The sequence below is a fragment of the Pogona vitticeps genome, chromosome 4 (genome assembly GCF_051106095.1).
Source record: "Pogona vitticeps strain Pit_001003342236 chromosome 4, PviZW2.1, whole genome shotgun sequence".
NCBI lineage: Eukaryota > Metazoa > Chordata > Lepidosauria > Squamata > Agamidae > Pogona > Pogona vitticeps.
In genome coordinates, this window is record NC_135786.1 from 101,386,178 (window position 1) to 101,406,049 (window position 19,872).

General features: G+C 39.0%; 1 protein-coding gene across 1 annotated transcript in view; it reads left to right on the plus strand.

Moving 5' to 3' along the window:
• The first annotated feature begins 2,369 nt into the window (after positions 1–2,369).
• The window catches only part of STXBP3 (syntaxin binding protein 3), a 54,076-nt gene continuing 36,573 nt past the window's right edge, over positions 2,370–19,872 (plus strand). The window contains exons 1-3 of the mRNA XM_020784636.3: positions 2,370–2,528; positions 8,752–8,801; positions 19,470–19,551. Of these exons, the coding sequence (XP_020640295.3) occupies positions 2,477–2,528; positions 8,752–8,801; positions 19,470–19,551 (184 nt within the window). The 5' untranslated portion in view covers positions 2,370–2,476. The remainder of the gene's footprint in view (positions 2,529–8,751; positions 8,802–19,469; positions 19,552–19,872) is intronic.

Here is a 19,872-nt window from a genome sequence, read left to right on the forward strand (position 1 = left end):
CCATTTTGGCTTTATTTTTGTAAAATAAATAATTACACATTGTAATGTGTCATGTGTTGTTGTTCATCTGAGGTTGTATTTGCCTGATTTTCAGACCTGCTAAGGATCAGCTGATTTTTATTATGCCCTGATATATAAAATCATAGAATTCAATAAGGGTGTACTTTCTTTTTCATAATTGTATATGGGGATAGTTTGTGATCTAGATGGATAGTTTCACCCCAAAATGTCAGGTCACTAGCCACCTATACTGTATATTTCTGTATGTGATTTATTTTTTTCATGCATGTTTAGAACTTAACTATATTCTAAGTATTCACTGTGTGATCCAACTTATTTATTTTGTAGAACATGTAAATATTATTATTTTGTATGTCATTCTGTTTTATGTTTTCTGTACACTGCTATGCAATATTCAGATCTGAGTATGCATATATATATGTACATAAAAGGGAGCTCTGGACAGGAGAGATTAAGACTTATCCTTTAGTAAGGCATAAAACTCCTTCTGGGGAGGGGGAATAGCTGCCCCAGATGACTACACCTCTTGTCATTGTCAGTACTTTTGGATTGAGTTTCTCTTTCATCTAAAAATCTAATTCGCAGCTGTGTGTACTATATAACCCTACTCATGCATTAGTATTTCAATATACTCATCACTGTGAGAACCAGTGTGCTGTAGTGGATTAAGAGTTGAACTAGGACTTGGGAGACCTGGTTTCAAATCTCAGCCATGGCATCTCATATTTTTTTTTAAAAAAACGTTAGGCAGGTTAGAAGCAGACTGATTGCACATAACAACAAATACAACATGTTCAGGAGGAGCACTGTTGGCCTAGTCTCCTTTGTCTCTTATTTAATTGTTGTGAATGCATGAAGGGCAACAAGTCTGAACAAGAAAGCCTCCGCTATCTATAGGGCTCCCACAGGAATGGAAACCTAGAAAATCAGAGTTCCAATTCTTTTGAGAGCCCTGCTAGCTTAGTGTAGGCTCTCCTGTTCAAAGTTGTTACTTCCGACATCTTCAGGGTGAAGGAAACTACAACAGGAATGGCAGAGCATGTGAATATGATTTGCATATACCTGAAATATCTAGAATGTCAACAATCTTATACCTCTGATGTTGTGGGCCAGAGTCCACAAAAGCTCACACTGTATTAGATGTGTTTGAGCTAAATCCAGCTGCTTATCTCTGCCAGCACAGAACCTTTGAATCAATCTCATCTACCACATTCCATTCATTTCAATGGGACTACTCCACATGGGATGAACAATGGAACATAGCTGTGAATCTTGAAGGTGTCACAGATTCTTTATTTAATGATACAGACGAACAGGACCACTCCTCTGGAAAATGGAACAAGTCATGACACAGAAAATGCATTGATGTACAGTACCACAGACCAGGGATGGGGACTCAATTAGCTGGACTTGCTGTCAAGTTGGACTTAAGTCGCAACAATGACTCAACTTGGGTTTTTTTCACCCAATGACTTGGACTCAACTTGAGACTCAGAACCAATCCACGTCCTTCATTTTTTTTCTTGGGGGGGGGCACTTGTTTTTAACAGGGGCTCAGACTTGAGGCTTGGGACCTGGGACTCAATACTAAAGACTTGGGATTTTTTACTTGGACGCAAGGACTTGCCAACATCCTTGCCACAGACCACTCCAGTTTCCTTATTAAATCATTATACCACCTTGGCAGCCAGAATCCTAAAAGACTAGGAGGGCACTCCTCCTGTTTAACCTGAAGCACAAGATTTTTACTACCTCACCAAACTACAAATCCCAGGATTTCGGGGGGGGGGGGGAATCATGGTATTTAAAATGCTATCGAAGTGCTCTAACCGTTTTAAGTGAGAAAAAAAAAACAGCTCCTAGTCTTGTGGCACCTTCAAGACGAAAGCATTTATTACGGCATAAGCTTCTGCTTCCATTTAGTGGCCTCTATAAAAACTGATGCCAGAATAAATACATTCAGCTTCATGGCGCCACCAGACCCCCTTTTCTTTATTTCTTTTTTGGCCACAACAACACACTAGCACGACAATCCCCTTGAAACTTACAACAAGGACAGGCTTGTTGAAAAGGGACAAAGCAGATAGTTTCCTCAATCACTGCCGGTGCTCCGCCAAGAAATTTCGCTATGGCAGAGGGAGAGATATTTAGGGCACCCCCCCCCACCTCCTGCAGCGAGGCGCGCTTTCTGCCCGTGAGAAAGCCAAGGGCATGGCACCCCCTCAGCTCAGCATTTTTCCTCCCGCAAACACGACAAGGTCGGTCTATCTATCTCTCGCACCCCTTTTTCTGCTTCCCTCAGCAGCTTCGCCCACAGCCAGCTCCCTAGTAAAGGCGGCACCGAACCTGCAGGATGAGGGGCGTGGCCTGCCGGGAAGGAGGCGGGGCCTGAGTGGCCTTCTCCTCCAAGAGTGCGGAATTTGTTTTCTGTCACGTCGAGGGCAGGGGAAGTAAGATGGCGCCGGCTGCGAGTGGAGACCGGGGACTGAAGAGCCTGGTGTGGCAGAGTGAGTGCGGGGGAACTGCCGCGTTCGTCTTCTTTCTCCTAGCTAACCTTCTCTTACGCCTAACATATTAAACAGCAACCACCACCGTCGTGTCATTTAAAGAATCCGGCATAACGTAGCGAGGTGGTCCTTTTTCTGCTTGGTTTTCCTACGATGACTGCCGGAGGCCACTCCTGTATGTCCGAGGAACTAAGGAAAAGAGAGGGGATGGTGGGTTTGGTGCAGGCATGCTTTGGGGTGACGGCTTTCGTGAGAGAACACGGTAGCCGCGGGTTGCCGGGTTATCCTCTCTCTCTCTCTCTCTCTCTCTCTCTCTCTCTCTCTCTCTCTCTCTCTTTTTTTTTTTTTTTTTTTTTTTTTGAGGGGAGGGTAACCCCTCAACCCTTCAGTCCTACCTTCGCGGGCCGGCAAAGGGAGTGAGGGGGAAAACGGGTGAAGGGGTTCCTTGGATTCCTACCTTTCTACAAGGAAGCCTTTCACCTGCTAAATATCCGTGTGCAGGGTTGCTATCTAAAAAGGGTCGGAAGGTGAGTTTTTGTTTTTTTTTGAAACAAGAAGACAATGGCAATCTTACTCATTTTTCCCCCTCGGCGAGGAATTATTTCAGATTTGTTTTTAAAAATCCACATTTCGGCAATGAGAATAGGTTGGAAAACTGAGGTTACTCCAGTGAGCATTGTGGGTGATAATGGGGATTTGAACTTCAGTCCTAGGTGTAAATCCAATCTGATTAATTTTAGTAAGGAATGAGCATGGGACGGCAACGTCCTGTGTTTGTTGCTAATGCTGAGGGGCAGAATCTAGTGGAGAGATGTTAGATGGGTTGGGTTTTAGTAAAAAGAAAAGGACATATGTATTGGAATCTAGGCAGGGATAATGAATGAATATTTTAACACAGTCAATGGCAGTAATGAAAAGTTCGCTGAGGAAGAAAACAGAGAAAGTGTTGGACTTGAACAGGAAGGATGATACAAAAAATTTACAGGCATTTTTGTTGTTCAGGGGGCTTATAGATGGTATGTGTCTCAGATATGTTCCTTAAAGCTATGGGTTTATATGGCTTTGTGGTAAGGGTGTAAATCCTTAATCCTGTGCTCGTGGTGAATGAGATAATGCAACAGATTTTCTGCCCACTGTAAGATGAAGAGAGTTTGTATACATGCAATTTTTTTAAAAAATGCATGGTACTTAAAACTGTGATAATATTTACCATCTATGGATTAGATTTTTTTAAAAGTAGCACTGGAGTGTCTGTATCTTTATGATCAATCAGCATACCCTTTCATTTTTGCTGTTGTTCAAGCTGACAAAGGGAAAATACATTAGTTTTGCCTGAGTCATTTTTGCACAACTTGTTCAGGAGAGGAAGAAAATGTGTGCTTGATGTTCTGGTTTCACACTGGAGTCAAGATTCTTTGCAGGGTTTGGGAATCCTCAGCCAGCTCTCTTATTGTGTTTAGACTCAATATAGCCCGTTTTCGCCAGAATGAAGACTTTTTTTACATTCCAGTCCTAATAGATAAAATAGTAGGGATGGTATGATTTGTGACCAGAGGGGCACATTTTTAAAATGTTCAGTTGAATGTATCTTTGCCCTGCTTGTACTTGGATGCGGAGGGTAGGATTTATGAGTCAAACTACGTAAAACATTAATGACAGGATCTGTCAGTCTCAACAAGCGTAAACTTGTTGAGTTGGTAGGGTTTAAATTAGTGTTGACTTGCCATTCAACAGTTAATTCAATATACTGTACCTCACTTTATAGTGTGCAGCGCTACAAGAAAAGACCCGGGATGTTTAAGCCACCATCATTTTCCCTTGTCCTAGTCCAAGGGCTTAAAGTTGCTGATTTCAGTACATAAACTTTGCTACCTCTGTACAGAATTGGACTGCACATTTGCTTTTGTCATCTGCGCTGTGTAATTTTTTTTAGCAATTTTTTTTCTGCATGTGGGGTGACCTGAAAACAAAGTGATGCTGAATGATTTATTTTCTCTCCTGCTGTTCAACACATAATAAGGAGGCTGTTACCATTGTTTTCTGTGTCCTCATTTGTTTCCTGCTTCTATTTCTCATGTGATATAATGTTTCCTCTCTAGTTCTTTGAGCACTTAAAAATAAATTGGGACTTGTTGTGAGTGTTTTGGGGCAAAGGAACTTGACATTTTCTGTGAGCAACTGTCAAAATTCACCCATGATTTTAGTTATTCTGATACAATAGAATCTAGAGTTCCCTAGAAGTATTCATTTATATGGGCACCTTGAGATCATGCACTAGAAACTAGTAATGTTATATTATTTAGTGGTATGTAGTTTTGCTCTATCTTGCTTACAATGCTTCAGGCATCCTGACCGTGATAACAAAGAATACAGTACAGTGGACCCTTGACTTACAGACGGCTTGACTTACAGACTTTTTGAGTTACAGACTTCTCTGGCCGCAAAATTTAGGTTTGACTTGCAGCCTGAGAATTGACTTACAGACCAGAAAAAAACCAAAATGGAACAAAAACGGCCTGTTACGGGATTAATCGGTTTTTAATGCACTGTAGGTCAATGGAGACTTGACTTACAAACTTTTTGACTTGAGAACTGCCTTCCAATACAGATTAAGTTCTCAAGTCAAGACCCCACTGTATAAGGAAATTCTTACCCATTGATGGTTAGAGTCTTTGTGGAACTTTACTGCAGACTGTAATTGAATGTTGGTGGAGGTTCTTGTTAGTAATGAAGAAATGGCCTTGGTCAGCAATAGCTCCTATTTTGAATGTTTCTGGCATAGAAGTTCTCAGAGAAGGACATCAGGAATGACAATATGCAGATATCTGTTTCTAATTATTTCAGTCTACTAGGACACTCTTCATATGATTTGAAAGTTGCTATTTTGGAATCAGAAAAATTATAAAACGAGAATCCAGAGGGGAAACAGCTGAAATAAAATATATGCATATGCTTTAAAACACGTTTCAATGGTTTAAATATTAGCCAGGGATTCTTAAGCCATTAATAGTACCATATTTTTCTGTGTATAAAACAATACTTTTTCCTAAAATAATTAAAGAAAAAACTGAGAGTCGTTTTATACTCGGAAATAAGGAGGGGAGTGGGATCAAAGTGCTTTGATCCTTGCTTTCCCCCTCCATGTTTTGCAAAGAAAATGGAGGGGGAAAGTGATTCCTACTTTCCCCCTACATTTTCATTGCAAAAAGCAGCTTTCCCCCTTCACCTTTTGCAAAGAAAATGGGAGGGGAAGCGATTTCTACTTTCCCGCTACATTTTCATTTCAAAACATTTGCAACGAAAATGTAGGGGGAAAGCAGAATTTGCCTTCCGCCTCCACTTTTGTGCAAAGAAAGAAATTTTAGGTTAGAAAAGTTGGTGTGGGTGTGTCTTTCACAGGGGGGTGTCTTATACATGGGAAAATACAGTAATAATCATGCGCTGTAAGTCTATTCTGACATACGGGAACGCTTATCAGGGTTTTCCAGGTAAAGAATGAAGGATGGAATGCTGAATCAACCTCAAGTCAGCTGCCTGAAACTGCTGAGCTCAAATGCAGGCTGTGAACATATTCAGAAGCAGTTTACCATTCCCTTCTTCTAAGGGCACCCTAGGACTATGCAGCTTGCCCAAGGCCACACAGGCTGGCTCTACTCACAGGAGACACAGTGGGGAATTGAGCTCCCAACCTCTTGCTCTGCTGCCAGATACCTAAACTATTTAGCTATCAAATGTGAAATACCACAATAATTTTGTTGTTATCCATTGTCATTTTCCACAGCCAAGTTCCTTTCCTATGATAAGCCAGCCTTACAGAATATGCTTCATAGGTAAAGTCAGTGATTTTTAGCTCATTATCACATGCTGTTTCTGCTATAGTTTTCTATAGACTGGTGTTCTTTTGCCAACTAATCATTGTTGCTCTTTAGAAAACAAAGCTTCAAAAGAAAATAACTGAATGCCAAACAAGGATTTTAAGTCATTACAGGAATGCTACAATGATTCAACTTGATTTACAACTTGAATATACAGTACCAATCTCCATGTCTCTTTATACAGTATTAGAGTCATGCATTAATATTTTGCCATGCAGTCTCTGTATTCTTATAAGTATGAAGAAGTGGACTTGTTCCACAAAAGCTCACATTAAAATATAGCAGGTGCCACAAGGCCTCTGTTGTTGATTTGCTTTTGTTTTGTGATTCTTGTTGATACGCTTGCACAGACTAACATGACTACCACTTTGAAAACATAGTTGAGATGTTTTATTTATTTATTTAACTTATATGCCGCCCACTCTACCCAAATGTCTCTGGACGGCTTACAACAATTAAAATACAATAAAAAGATAAAACAATTAAAATACAATTAAAATATATACTCTAAAAATTGCCATCAGGATCCAAAGTTGATATTATTTCAATTAAAAGCCTTCTGGAACAGAAAGGTTTTGACCTGGCACTGAAATGCTCCCTGGCTAAATCTTAACTGCTGGGCAGGTGCATATGGAAGGTGGCGGTCCTTCAGGTATCCAGGGCCCAAGCTGTTTAGGGCTTTATAGGTCAAAACAAGCACTTTGAATTGGGCCCGGGCAGCAACTGGTAGCCAATGTAATTTAAACAGAATTGGCTTGATATGTCCCTTAGTGGCCCCACCACTTACCAGCTGCGCAGCTCAATTCTGGACCAGTTGCAGTCACCAGACCGTCTTCAAAGGCAGCCCCACGTACAGCGCATTGCAGTAATCTATACGAAATGTTACCAGTGTGTGTGTAACTGTCATGAGACTCCGCTCATCCAGGTAGGGCCGTAGCTGGTATAATTTCCACCTGGGCTTCCAGAGTTAGACTGGGGTCCAGGAGCGCCCCCCCCCAGACTGTGGCCCCTGTCCCTTAGGGGGAGTGTAACCATTCAGGGCAGGGAAATGGCGCTCTAGCCTGTCCGGCGTAGCACGAACTAACAGCACTTCCGTCTTGTTTGGACTGAGTTTCAATTTATTAACCCTCATCCAGTCCATTATCAGGTCCAGACATGAGTTCCGCCTCACCTGGATTGGTGGAAAACGAGAGGTAGCGCTGAGTGTCATCAGCATATTGGTGACTTCAATAAGATGTTGAAATCCTATTGTCCTATGAGATTGTGTAAAAGCCGTCATGCTAGTGGCACGCACCCATCTTTGATTATATCAACTATCTTGTGCTCTGTCCCACGATAGACAATCTAGGAAACAGAAAAATGTTGACAGTCTAGGAAATAGAAAACTGTTGCCCTTTTGCACAAAGGAAAATGCAGTAGGATTTAGGCTGCAAAAACCGTAGGACTGCAGTGCTTAAAAGATGTTCTAATGGATGTGATTTGTCTTCACATATACTTATTGATAGTGTGGTTGGATAAACAGTTCAGTTTAGATACTGGAATTAATTAAGTAAAAATTAATTGGCTATACATGACTTGATATGTACACTGGAATATACATTGATGCATTAGATATCATTAATTTCAGAAAACCTCCAGTGCTATCTAGAGAACCAGAGTCACTAATAACCTTATGTCTGGTTAGTAGTAGAAGTTGTTTGTGGATATTTATTTTATTTGTCTTATTAATAGGCTGCGTTTCTCATATCAAGGGGACTCAAGCTAGCTCACAGTATTAAAAAGAATAGAATTAAAAACACAGTTAGATATATAGTAGAACCAATTAAAATACATTTAATATTTAAAACAGATAAACCATTAAAACTATCATTTTCAAATACAGTAGTTTCTAAAGTCAAATTGTGTTAATGTTAGAAGCAGCTATTAGACACAGTATGTTGGAATACACATTCATAAGTAAAATATCTGCAGGGATAATTGTCTTTATCTAAAAGATTGAGAAGACCACACCAAAACATTGTGCAGAGCTTTCTATTTTTTGTTTCTTGTACGATGATGTATTGGAGAGTATAACTGAATATAATTCATATAATAATATAAACAAACAATCTAGAAGTAAAGAGAGAGAGATGCTCTACATGGAGAATTTTCAGTTATGTTTGTGCATTTCTCTTGTGCTCTTCTGTTGCTTATTTTTGAATTTTTTTAATGCAAAGAGATATGGTTTGATATTGCTAAAGAATAAAAAAAATTTAAAAAATGAAATGAGCTTATTTGTAGTGTCAAGCTCTGTCCTTATAGAACTGGAATTCTATCACATTGTTACAATACTGCTATTTTATTTTCAGAGCTGAAAACAGCAGTATTTGATGACTGTAGAAAGGAAGAAGAATGGAAGGTAAGGCTAATGTTAAATTGCTTTTATTACAGGTAATAATTTACAAAACAAAGCTTCCAAAGGAAATAACTGAATACCAAACAGGGATCTTAAGTCATTACAGGTGTAAATGCTACAGTGATTCACACTATTTACAACTTGATTTTATTTTACAACAGTGCACTATAGATTTATTTACAACAGTTTGTAACTGATGTTTTTTTTATAAACATTTATTTAAGGAACGTTGCAGTGTATAGTTTAGTTTACAAACTGATTGTAATAAAAAGTGTATTCAGCTACCAGTGTCACTTAACAAACTTTGGTGCCAAGTAAGTAACAGTGGTAACTGAATACAAGTTTTCTAGCAGCATCACCATTCTCTTCTTTCTTAGAAATAATAATAATAGTTTTTAACTCTACTACACTTCTAAATGCAAGTGTTTTTTGTTTCAGTGAAACTCAATGGAACATTAATCTTTGACTGAAAGTTTGCTTTCCCCAGAATTCAGGTCAAAAAATAGGTTATCGAGCCATAGGTGTGCATCTATAGTATAGTATAGATGCATACCTATGGCTCTATAACCTATAGATTCTATACTGTATAGATTCTATCACCTTCACGGATTGCTGCCTTTTCGTGGCGAAGGGGCTTGAGTAATTCAGAGAAGCTACGGGCTATGCCGTGCAGGGACACCCAAGATGGACAGGTCATTGTGGAGAGTTCTGACTAAACACAATCCACCTGTAGCAGGAACTGGCAAGCCACTCCATTATCTTTGCCAAGAAAATTCCATGGACAGAAAAAACGCTGAAAGATATGATGCTGGAAGATGGGCCCCTCAGGTCGGAAGGCATCCAACATGCTACTGAGGAAGAGCGGAGGACAAGTACAAGTAGCTCCAGAGCTAATGAAGTGGTTGAACCAAAGCTGAAAGGACGCTTAGCTGTGGACTCGCCTGGGAGTGAAAGGAAAGTCCCATGCTGCAAAGAAGAATACTGCATAGGAACCTGGAATGTAAAATCTGTGAACCTTGGTAAACTGGATGTGGTCAAACAGGAGATGGCAAGAAGAAACATTGACATCCTGGGCGTCAGTGAACTAAAATGGACGGAAATGGGCGGATTCAATTGAGACAATTACCATCTCTACTATTGTGGGCAAGAATCCCGTAGAAGTAATGGAGTAGCCCTCAGTCAACAAAAGAGTGGAGAAAGCTGTACTGGGATACAATCTCAAAAATGATAGAATGATTTCGATACGAATCCAAGGCAGACCTTTCAACATCACAGTAATCCAGGTTTATGCACCAATCACCGATGCTGAAGAGGTTGAAATTGACCAGTTCTATGAAGACCTACAACACCTTCTAGAACTGACACCGAAGAAAGATGTTCTCATTATAGGGGACTGGAATGCTAAAGTAGTAAGTCAAGAGACAAAAGGAACAACAGGGAAGTTTGGCCTTTGAGTTCAAAACAAAGCAGGGCAAAGGCTAATAGAATTTTGTCAAGAGAACAAGCTGGTCATCACTCTTTTCCAACAACACAAAAGGCGATTCTGCACATGGACATCGCCAGATGGGCAATACTGAAATCAGATTGATTATGTTCTCTGCAGCCAGAGACGGAGAAGCTCTATACAGTCAGCAAAAACAAGACCTGGAGCTGGTTGTGGCTCTGATCATCAGCTTCTTATAGCAAAATATAAGCTTAAACTGAAGAAAGTAGGAAAAACTACTGGGTAGTCAGGTATAAGCTAAACAAGATCCCTTATGAATACACAGTGGAAGTGAAGAACAGATTTAAGGAACTCGATTTGGTGTACAGAGTGCCTGAAGAACTATGGATGGAGGCTCATAACATTGTACAGTAGGCAGCAACAAAAACCATCCCATAGAAAAGGGAGAAAGCAAAGTGGCTGTCCAACGAGGACTTACAACCAGCAGAGAAGAGAAGGGAAACAAAATGCAAGGGAGATAGCAAAAGTTACAGAAAATTGAATGCAGACTTCCAAAGAATAGCAATGAGAGACAAGAGGGCCTTCTTAAATGAACAATGCAAAGATATAGAGGAAAAGAATAGAAAAAGGAAAAACCAGAGATCTGTTCAAGAACATTGGAGCTATTAAAAGAACATTTTGAGCAAAGATGGACATGATAAAGGACAAAAATGGTAGGGACCTTACAGAAGCAGAAGACACCAAGAAGAAGTGGCAAGAATACACAGAAGAATTAGACCAGAAAGATCTGGATGTCCCAGAGAACTCAGATAGTGTGGTTGCTGACCTTGAGCCAGACATCCTGGCGAGTGAAGTCAAGTAGGCCTTAGAAAACATGGCTAACAACAAGGCCAGTGGAGGTGATGGCATTCCATTGGAACTATTTAAATGATGCTGTTAAGGTGCTACACTCAATATGCCAATGAAAAGGCAGCAGTGGCCAGAGGACTGGAAAAGATCAGTCTACATCCCAATCCCAAAGAAGGGCAGTGCCAAAGAATGCTCCCACTACCATACAATTGCACTAGTTTCCCACGCTAGCAAGGTTATGCTCAAAATCCTCCAAGATAGGCTTCAGCAGTACGTGGACCGAGAACTCCCAGAAGTACAAGCTGGATTTCTAAGGGGCAGAAGAACTAGAGACCAAATTGCTAACATGCACTAGATTATGGAGAAAGCCAGAGAGTTCCAGAAAAACATCTACTTCTGTTTCATTGACTACGCAAAAGCCTTTGACTGTGTGGACCACAGCAAACTATGGCAAATTCTTAAGGAAATGGGATTGCCTGACCACCTTATTTATCTCCTGAGAAATCTATATGTGGGACAGGAAACAAGAGTTAGAACTGGATATGGAACAACTGATTGGTTCAAAATTGGGAAAGGAGTACGACAAGGCTGTATGTTGTTTCCCTGCTTATTTAACTTATATGCAGAATACATCATGCGAAAGGCAGGATTGGATGAATCCCAAGCTGGAGTTAAGTTTGCCAGAAGAAATATCAACAACCTCAGATAATGCAGATGAAACCACTCTGATGGCAGAAAGCTTTACCTACCCTAAGGAAAGCTTTTAGAGATTTTTAGAGCTTTTGTGATCAAAAGGGAATTAGTTGCCTTAATTGTAATTGTAACAAGCCTTGGAAATGTATTATTGCTATGCTTATGCATCAAACTGAGTTTATTCTGTAAATCTATATTTTTTTCATTAAAAAAGATCAATTATAAAATATTTTGGTCTCTTGAACAGCAAAGCCTGTCGCAGCCATTCCGAGAGAGGGAAGCAAGGCCATAGTACACTATTGAGTTCTACTTAATTGAGCTTAGTAGATTTTAGGACTACAAAGCTCATGTGCAACTTCTTGCTGAACTTAATTAAGTGTAAGCAAGTATCTTTTTAGGGCAGACTTGTAAGAAGGCATTTGTTGTACGCCCTAGCTGAGTTCACCAGGACTCTACTCCGCTGTTTAGGGGTATTCAGGCTCCCAATTACTCTCTGTCCGCCGACCAAGCGCTCCCCACAAGGAGACTGGGTCATGACATGGTCACCATGTCACGACCCAGCCTCCTTGTGGGGAGCGCTTGATCGGCGGATAGAGAGCAATTAGAGAGTCTGAACCTTACTTACAGCTGGGTAGAGTCCAAGTGACTTCAGTCAGGAAGAATTACAGATCCCTTCTCACAAGTCTATCCTAAAAGATACTTGCTTGCATTTAACTAAGTTCAGCAAGAACACACATGTGAGCTTTGTCATCGCCAGATCTATCAAAGCTCAGGCAAATACATTTCTGTAGCATTCCGTGGCCTCACAATCTCTCTGGAAGCAGGCTTAGCAGACTTGCTGTTCAAAAGACCATTCTTAAGGATTTTAAGAATAATTTTTTATTGAAAAAATAGTCTTTATAGATATTCAGTTTGTTGCATAAGCAAAGCATAAGTTACATTTCCATAGAATATTGCAAAGAAATCTAGGCATCATTCACTAAACAAAAATACAGTGGTGCTTCGCTAGACAATATTAATCTGTTCCATTGAAATAGCTGTCTTGTGAAAATATCGTCTAGCGAAAAGCGTTTCCCCATTGGAATGCATTGAAACCTGTTTAATGTGTTCCAATGGGGGGAAATAGTTGTCATCCAGTGAAAATCGCCAATAGGGAAGCCATTTTGCGAAGTGCCGATCAGCTGTTTAAATCGCTGTCTTGCGAAGCATCGGTCCCGAAAACACCTGTTTTGCGAAGATCGCCCATAGGGAAGCCATTTTGCGAAGCTGCCGATCAGCTGTAAAAATTGTCGTCTTGCAAAAAAAATGGTCTGCAAAGCACAGACCAAATCATCGTCCAGCGAAATCCCCCATAGGAAAAACCGTTTTGTGAATTGCTATAGCGATTGCAAAAAGTCAACGTCTAGCGAAAAAAACGTTTTGCGGGGTAATCGTCTTGTGAGGTACCATTGTATAGCTAAAAATACTAGGCCTAGGGTATAGCCCCCTTCTCCTTCTTTCCGAGATTCTACATTTCAATTCCCTTGATCTAGCATAGGGAAAAAAGATTCAAAATGGCTCCTAAGCCTCTCTATAGACTAAGGAACAGTCCACATTGCACTTCTACTTTCTTGGCACCACCCTTCCTCTTCATCTCTCAAGGTGTTGACCAATAGGTGATTAGGAAAGTCCGTTCTCATCCCACCTTTTGTTCCCAGGAGAAATTCAGGTGTTGTTCTCCTTGTCTTGGTCCGGATGTGGACAACATGTTGTGTGTTCACGCCTTATCGTCTCCTGACATGGCAGGGTACTTTCCCATCGGCTCATGAAGAAAACATTCCCATCTTCATACATGCTTCATACATACTTCTGGGAGCTCTGTCCACATACTGCTGAAGCCTGCCTTGTAGGATTTTGAGCATAACCTTGTTAGTGTGTTCGTCTTTGCCCTGCTTCGTTTTGAACTCCAAAGCCAAACTTTCCTGTTGTTCATTTTCTCTCTTGACTTCCTACTTTAGCATTCCAATCCCCTATAATGACAAGAACATCTTTCTTTGATGTCAGTTCTAGAAATATAGGCATACCAAATATAAAAAAATATTATTTGGCTAATCAGTTGAGGTTAATTGGGGAGATTATATATAACCAAGAAAGGTTAATTTGGTGGAAAATGAAATAATCTGAATTACTGGTGGATATTGAAAAACATCTATTTGGTATAATTAAGAAATATAAAATAAGCAAAATTAATAACCCGTTTTAAAGACTATGTTAAACATCTGATACAGGAATAGAAAGAAATTATGTCCGTTTAACTGTCCATTAGAATTAGTGACTAAAATAGAAAATTTTCCCGCCAATATAAAAGTTTTTGCAGAATTATTTAAAGAAAAAAGTGATTAGATTAGAAGACTAGTTGTATAAAATGAGATTGAAAGATCAAATGAAAGAGATCTATTAAAATAAGAATATATTATGGTTGAATTATATGCAACTAGAAAGATGGACTAATGAATGGGTGAAGAAGTATAATAAAGGTAGAGAATATACGAAGTATGAACAATTTCTATTATCATATGAAGATATTCAGATGACTGATTCAGTAAAGAGTGCAGTGAGTAAAATTTATAGATTCCTGCTTGATCTAGGAGAAGTAGAGACTAAGAAGGATTGAAGTTAGTGTGGGAACAGGACTTAGGAAAAAGAATAAATGATGAAGAATGGAGGAAGATGTGAAAAATGAGGGTTTTACGATTTATATAGTAAGAGAAATTTTTTTCAAATTGGGTTTAAGATGGTATTTGACACCGACAGAATTGAATAAAATTAACGCTTGTTATCTGAATGTCTGTTGTAATGTGAAAAGGAAATTGGTACATACTTTCATATGTGGTGGGAATGCGAAAAAGTACAAAGGTTTTGAAAACTAATCTTTAAAGAAATAAATGACATATGTGAAAAAGATATAGATAATCCTGAGATAGCTTTGTTATCAATATTTGAGAATGTGGAATATGATAAGATGACTAGAGAGTTGATTACCAATTTATTAACAGCAGCCAGATTAATAATAGCTAGGAACTGGAAATCAAAGTCTGAATTTCGACTGGAAGAATGGTATAATGAAATATGGAACATTGCTATAAATAATAAGTTAACTTGTAACTTTAAGGTTAAAAAAGGAGAGATGAAAAATAATTTCTATGATATATGGGGTAAATTTCTTGAATATGTGCTAACAAGAGGAAAGGGGAAAGCTCCAAGTCAAGAATCAGTGCAATTCTAGAGAAGAGGACAATAAAGGAAGAAAAAGAATAGACAGAGAAAGAAGAGGATTACTGCAAGAGGTCCCGACTATGGTGGTGGCCAACACAGTCGATTTGTATTTTGGTTTATGTGTTTTATGTTTATGTTTATGTTGTAGTTTAAGAAAAAAATACAAGATCAAAAAATAAATAAATACAGTACTCTAAAAATTTTCATCAGGACCCACAGTTGATATTATTTCAATTAAAAATCTTCTGGAACAGGAAGTTTTTGACCTAGCACCAAAATGTCATCAACGTCTGCGCCAGACGAATCTCACTCGAGATGGCGTTCCATAGTCTAGGGGCAGCTGCAAAAAAGGCCCTTTGTCTACAAGCTATCCCTCTTATTTCCTTGAGAGATGGCTTTTTCAGGAGGGCCCCTGACAAGATCTTAATTGCTGGGTAAGTTCATATGGAAGGAGGTGGTCCTTCAGGTATCCAGGTCCCAAGCCATTTAGGGTTTTATATTTCAAAACAAGCACTTTGAATTGGGCCCGGGCAGCGACTGGTAGCCAATGCAATTTGAAGAGAACTGGCCTGATGTGTTCCCTAGCAGCCACTTAGCAGCTGCGCAGCTCGATTCTGGACCAGTTGCAGTCACCGGACCGTCTTCAAAGGCAGCCCCACCTACAGCACGTTACAGTAATCTATACAGGATGTTAGCAGTGTATGTATAACTGTCATGATACTATGCTCATCCAGGTAGGGCCGTAGCTGGTATAATTTTCATAGCTGAAGGAAGGCGCCCCTGGCCACCGAGTCCACCTGGGCTTCCAGAGTTAGACCGGGGTCCAGGAGCACCCTCAAGCTGTGCACCCTGTCCCTTAGGGCAAGTGCAACGCCATCCAGGGCAGAGAAATGGCCCTCCAACCTGTCCAGCGAAGCACCCACTAACAGCACTTCCGTCTTGTCTGGATGGAGTTTCAATTTATTAACCCTCATCCAGTCCATTATCAGGTCCAGACACGAGTTCAGCACAGAAACTGCCTCACCTGGATTGGTGGAAAACGAGAGGTAGAGCTGAGTGTCATCAGCATATTGCTGACTCCTCAGCCCAAACTTCCTGATGATGTATCTCAGCGGTTCCATGTAGATGTTAAACAGCATGGGGGACAATATCGAGCCCTGATGAACCCCATGACATAAACACCATGGGACAGAGCAACTGTCCCCCAGCACCACCTTCTGGACAAAGTCACCCAGGAAGAAGCAGAATCACCATAAAGCTGTGCCCCCGACGCCCAGCTCAGCTAGCCTATCCAGAAGGACACCATGGTTGGTGGTGTCAAAAGCCACTGAGAGGTCCAGGAGTATCAACAGGGTCACACATATTACAGTACTTAGACCTTCTCCTACATGTCTCCACATGGATGAGGAAGAAAACAAAGCACAACTGAATTTGTTCAGCTGCTGCTGTCAAGTCAGTTGTGACTTGTGGTGACCCTTTTCAGAATTTCTACATAGAGAGTACGCAGAACTACTACTACTTCTGGGAGCATCCTGGGACTGTGCAGCTTGCCCAAGGCTGGCTCTTCAAAATGCACAGTAGGGAACTGAACTACCAGTCTCTGACTCCGCAACCAGAGGCCTAACTCACTGAGCTATTCAACCAGCTTAGTTTACCATATTCCAGAAGACACTAGATAACATCAAACTGCACAAATGCTAGCATGACATAGCTCTATTCCCCAACACAGTCTCCTTTGCGCACGTGTGATCGTGCGTGCGCGCGCACACACAGACACACAAACACACACACACACACACACACACGAGTTCAGGAAGCTTTTCCATCTCTGAAATCTATTTGGCGAGGTTACCTGAGGGAGAGTTGCACTCCCTCCAGATTCTGCTGGTGGTGGCAGTTTCATCAGGGAAATAACCTAATTAGATCCTGGCTTTTATTTTTATCTTGTTGAAAGAGCTTTAAAGAAATAACAATATAATTCAAAATAAATTATATTAAATAATTGCCCAGAAACTTCCGTTGACACGTCAATGAGCAGCCATTTTCATTTCACTTTCCATTTTAACCCAATCTGAATTTTTACAAGTCTCGTCAATTTGTATAAGTTTAATAATTTGGTTTATTTGCAAGGCTTCATAATATTTTTGGAGCTGTGGTATCCCTAATCCCCCCTTTTGACCCTGTCTATATTTGATGCTATTTATAAATCTTCATTCCCTTTCCTGCAATAAAATTTTCTAACTTTCCTTGCCATAGTTTTACTTTTTTTGTATCTGGCTGTAATGGGATATTTTGGAATAGAAATTGAAATTTTGGTAATATATAAAATCTAATCAACGCAATTCTCCCCAGCATTGATAAGTTCAAATTGACCCACTTTGTCATTTTTTCTTTTGCAAATTTAAATAGATTTTTATAATTTCTGTAGATTAATTGATTAAGATTTTTTGTTATCCATATTCCTAAATATTTAAAACTTGAATAACATAACTCTAAATGAGATGCTTTTCTAATTTCATTTTGTTCCCTAATAGGGATATTTAAACATAATAATTTAGATTTTTGGAAATTATTTTTTAAACCTGTATATTGACTATGCTCCTCTAATATTTCTTTTAAATGTTCTATTCTTTGTAATGGGTCCTCCAGAAAAAGGAGCATATCATCTGCATATAAGTTTATTTTGTGTTGTCTATTTTTTGTGGACAGTCCTCTAATGTTTTCACTTTCTCTTATTTTTGTCGCAAGAGGTTCTATTATTAATGCAAATAGGATTGGAGACAAGGGATCGCCTTGTCTAGTTCCCCTAAATAATGTAAATGGACATAGTAAACAAGTATATTTATACTACAAAAAAATTGGAAAAGGAGAACAAATACAGAACCCATTCATTTCTGAAACATTAAGGATATGGAGAAAACATAGTAAAACATTGCCCCCCCCAGTATCCCCTTTATGTCCCTTTATGGATTACCCAGATTTTAAGTCTAAAGAAAAATATGCACAATTTAAGGAATGGAAGCAAATTGGAATATACAGAATTAATGACTTATTCGAGTCAGGGAAACCACTTACTATCAGGCAAATAGAAGAGAAAACAAAGCAAATAAAAAGCAATTGGTTCAAAATAAAACAAATAAGAAGTTTCGCTACTCACTTACAACAAAAAACTAGCCTTCTAAGAACATTAACTGAATTCGAAGAATATTGTATACAAAAAGATAAAAAGAGAGGAGTGACCTCACTAATATATAAAAGCATTATTGAAAAAGAATATGGAAAAGGTGGAGGATCTAAAACAGTCTGGGAAACAAATTTAAATATTAATATACCTGAAGAAATTTGGACAGGAATCTGGGGAAAATATCCATATAAATCTATTTCAGCAAGTGCAAAAGAAACGGTTCTAAAGGTTGTGCATCGATGGCATCTATGCCCTACAAAACTACACAGAATTAATAAAGATATATCTGATAAATGTTGGAGGAACTGCGGACAAAAGGGAACTCTGGAACATATGTGGATTTCTTGCCCCAAAATAGAAACTTTTTGGCTGGAGGTAATTAAATGGATAGAAACACTGACTAATCAAAAATAGAGATTAATGAAACATTATTGTTATTTTCATTATTCACAGGGGGAAATGAGAAACTACAATATAAAGAATTAATTGCAAATCTCATAGGCACTGCAAGATCCGAAATAGCTAAAAATTGGAAAAAAGCCCAAGATCTCTCACTGCAAGCATTCTCAAGTAAAATATGGCATAGATTGCTGATGGAAAAAATGACGAATAAAGTTAGAGTACATAGAGGAGAAATAAGCCATAGTAAATTCACGGAAAATTGGAAGCCATTATTAAAATATGCCGATAAAATAGAGACGTGGTTTGAAAAGAAACTTAGATTGTTGGTCAATTTTTCTTTAAAAGGTGATGGGGAAAGGTATATATGTGAATTGGAGAAATGTGGGGAATAGTTTTGTATTTAATATTTGTAAAATGGTCGATTGTCTTTTCATTCTTTGGAAATAAATACATTAAAAAAAACGTCAATGAGCAGCCAACTGAAGATAGTAACTTGATAGATTCCTTGTTCCCACACATGCTGTGATGTCAATGTCTGATGCTCTATTTCATGTTTTTCTATACTGTATTTTGAAATAAATTAAGTACACGACATAAGGTTTTTTAATAGGTGTACTGAAATTTTGGAACACCCTCTTTAAGTATCTGAGCAATTTGAAAACCTGGTTATTAAGACTTCTTTCAAGCAAATTAATACTTACTTTAAAAGTACCTACAACTGTGACTTAATGACTAAGGTTTCACTGTATCTGTCATTGGATTTCAAAACCCAATCTGAATGAAGTAGTATGTAGTTTAATTTAGCTATCTAAAGCACTACTTTGATTTTTTTCTCCATATAAAGATAATACTTCTAGATGACTTCACCACAAAACTTCTATCATCATGTGGTAAAATGACTGATTTACTAGCAGAAGGGATAACTGGTAAGTATCTGCTAAACATAATTCTGTAGCCTTGGCATTGTTAGAAACTAGTTTTGCCAGTTGCTACTTTCTCTGCAGATAGATGCCCGTGGAAAATTATTTTCTATCTTTGAAATGTTTTCTCTTGAAATTTTCACTTTAATTCTTGACTCTCAAACATCTTGAATGAAACAAATCTGCAGAAACAAATCTGTTTGGGGTCAGATTTTGGACAAAGTTATTTGCATTTAGTTCCCATGAAAATCATAGGGACTTAAATAATGACAGACTTTTCCATATTAATTCCAGTAGGATGAAAAGTCTAATGTGTACTGGATCTGG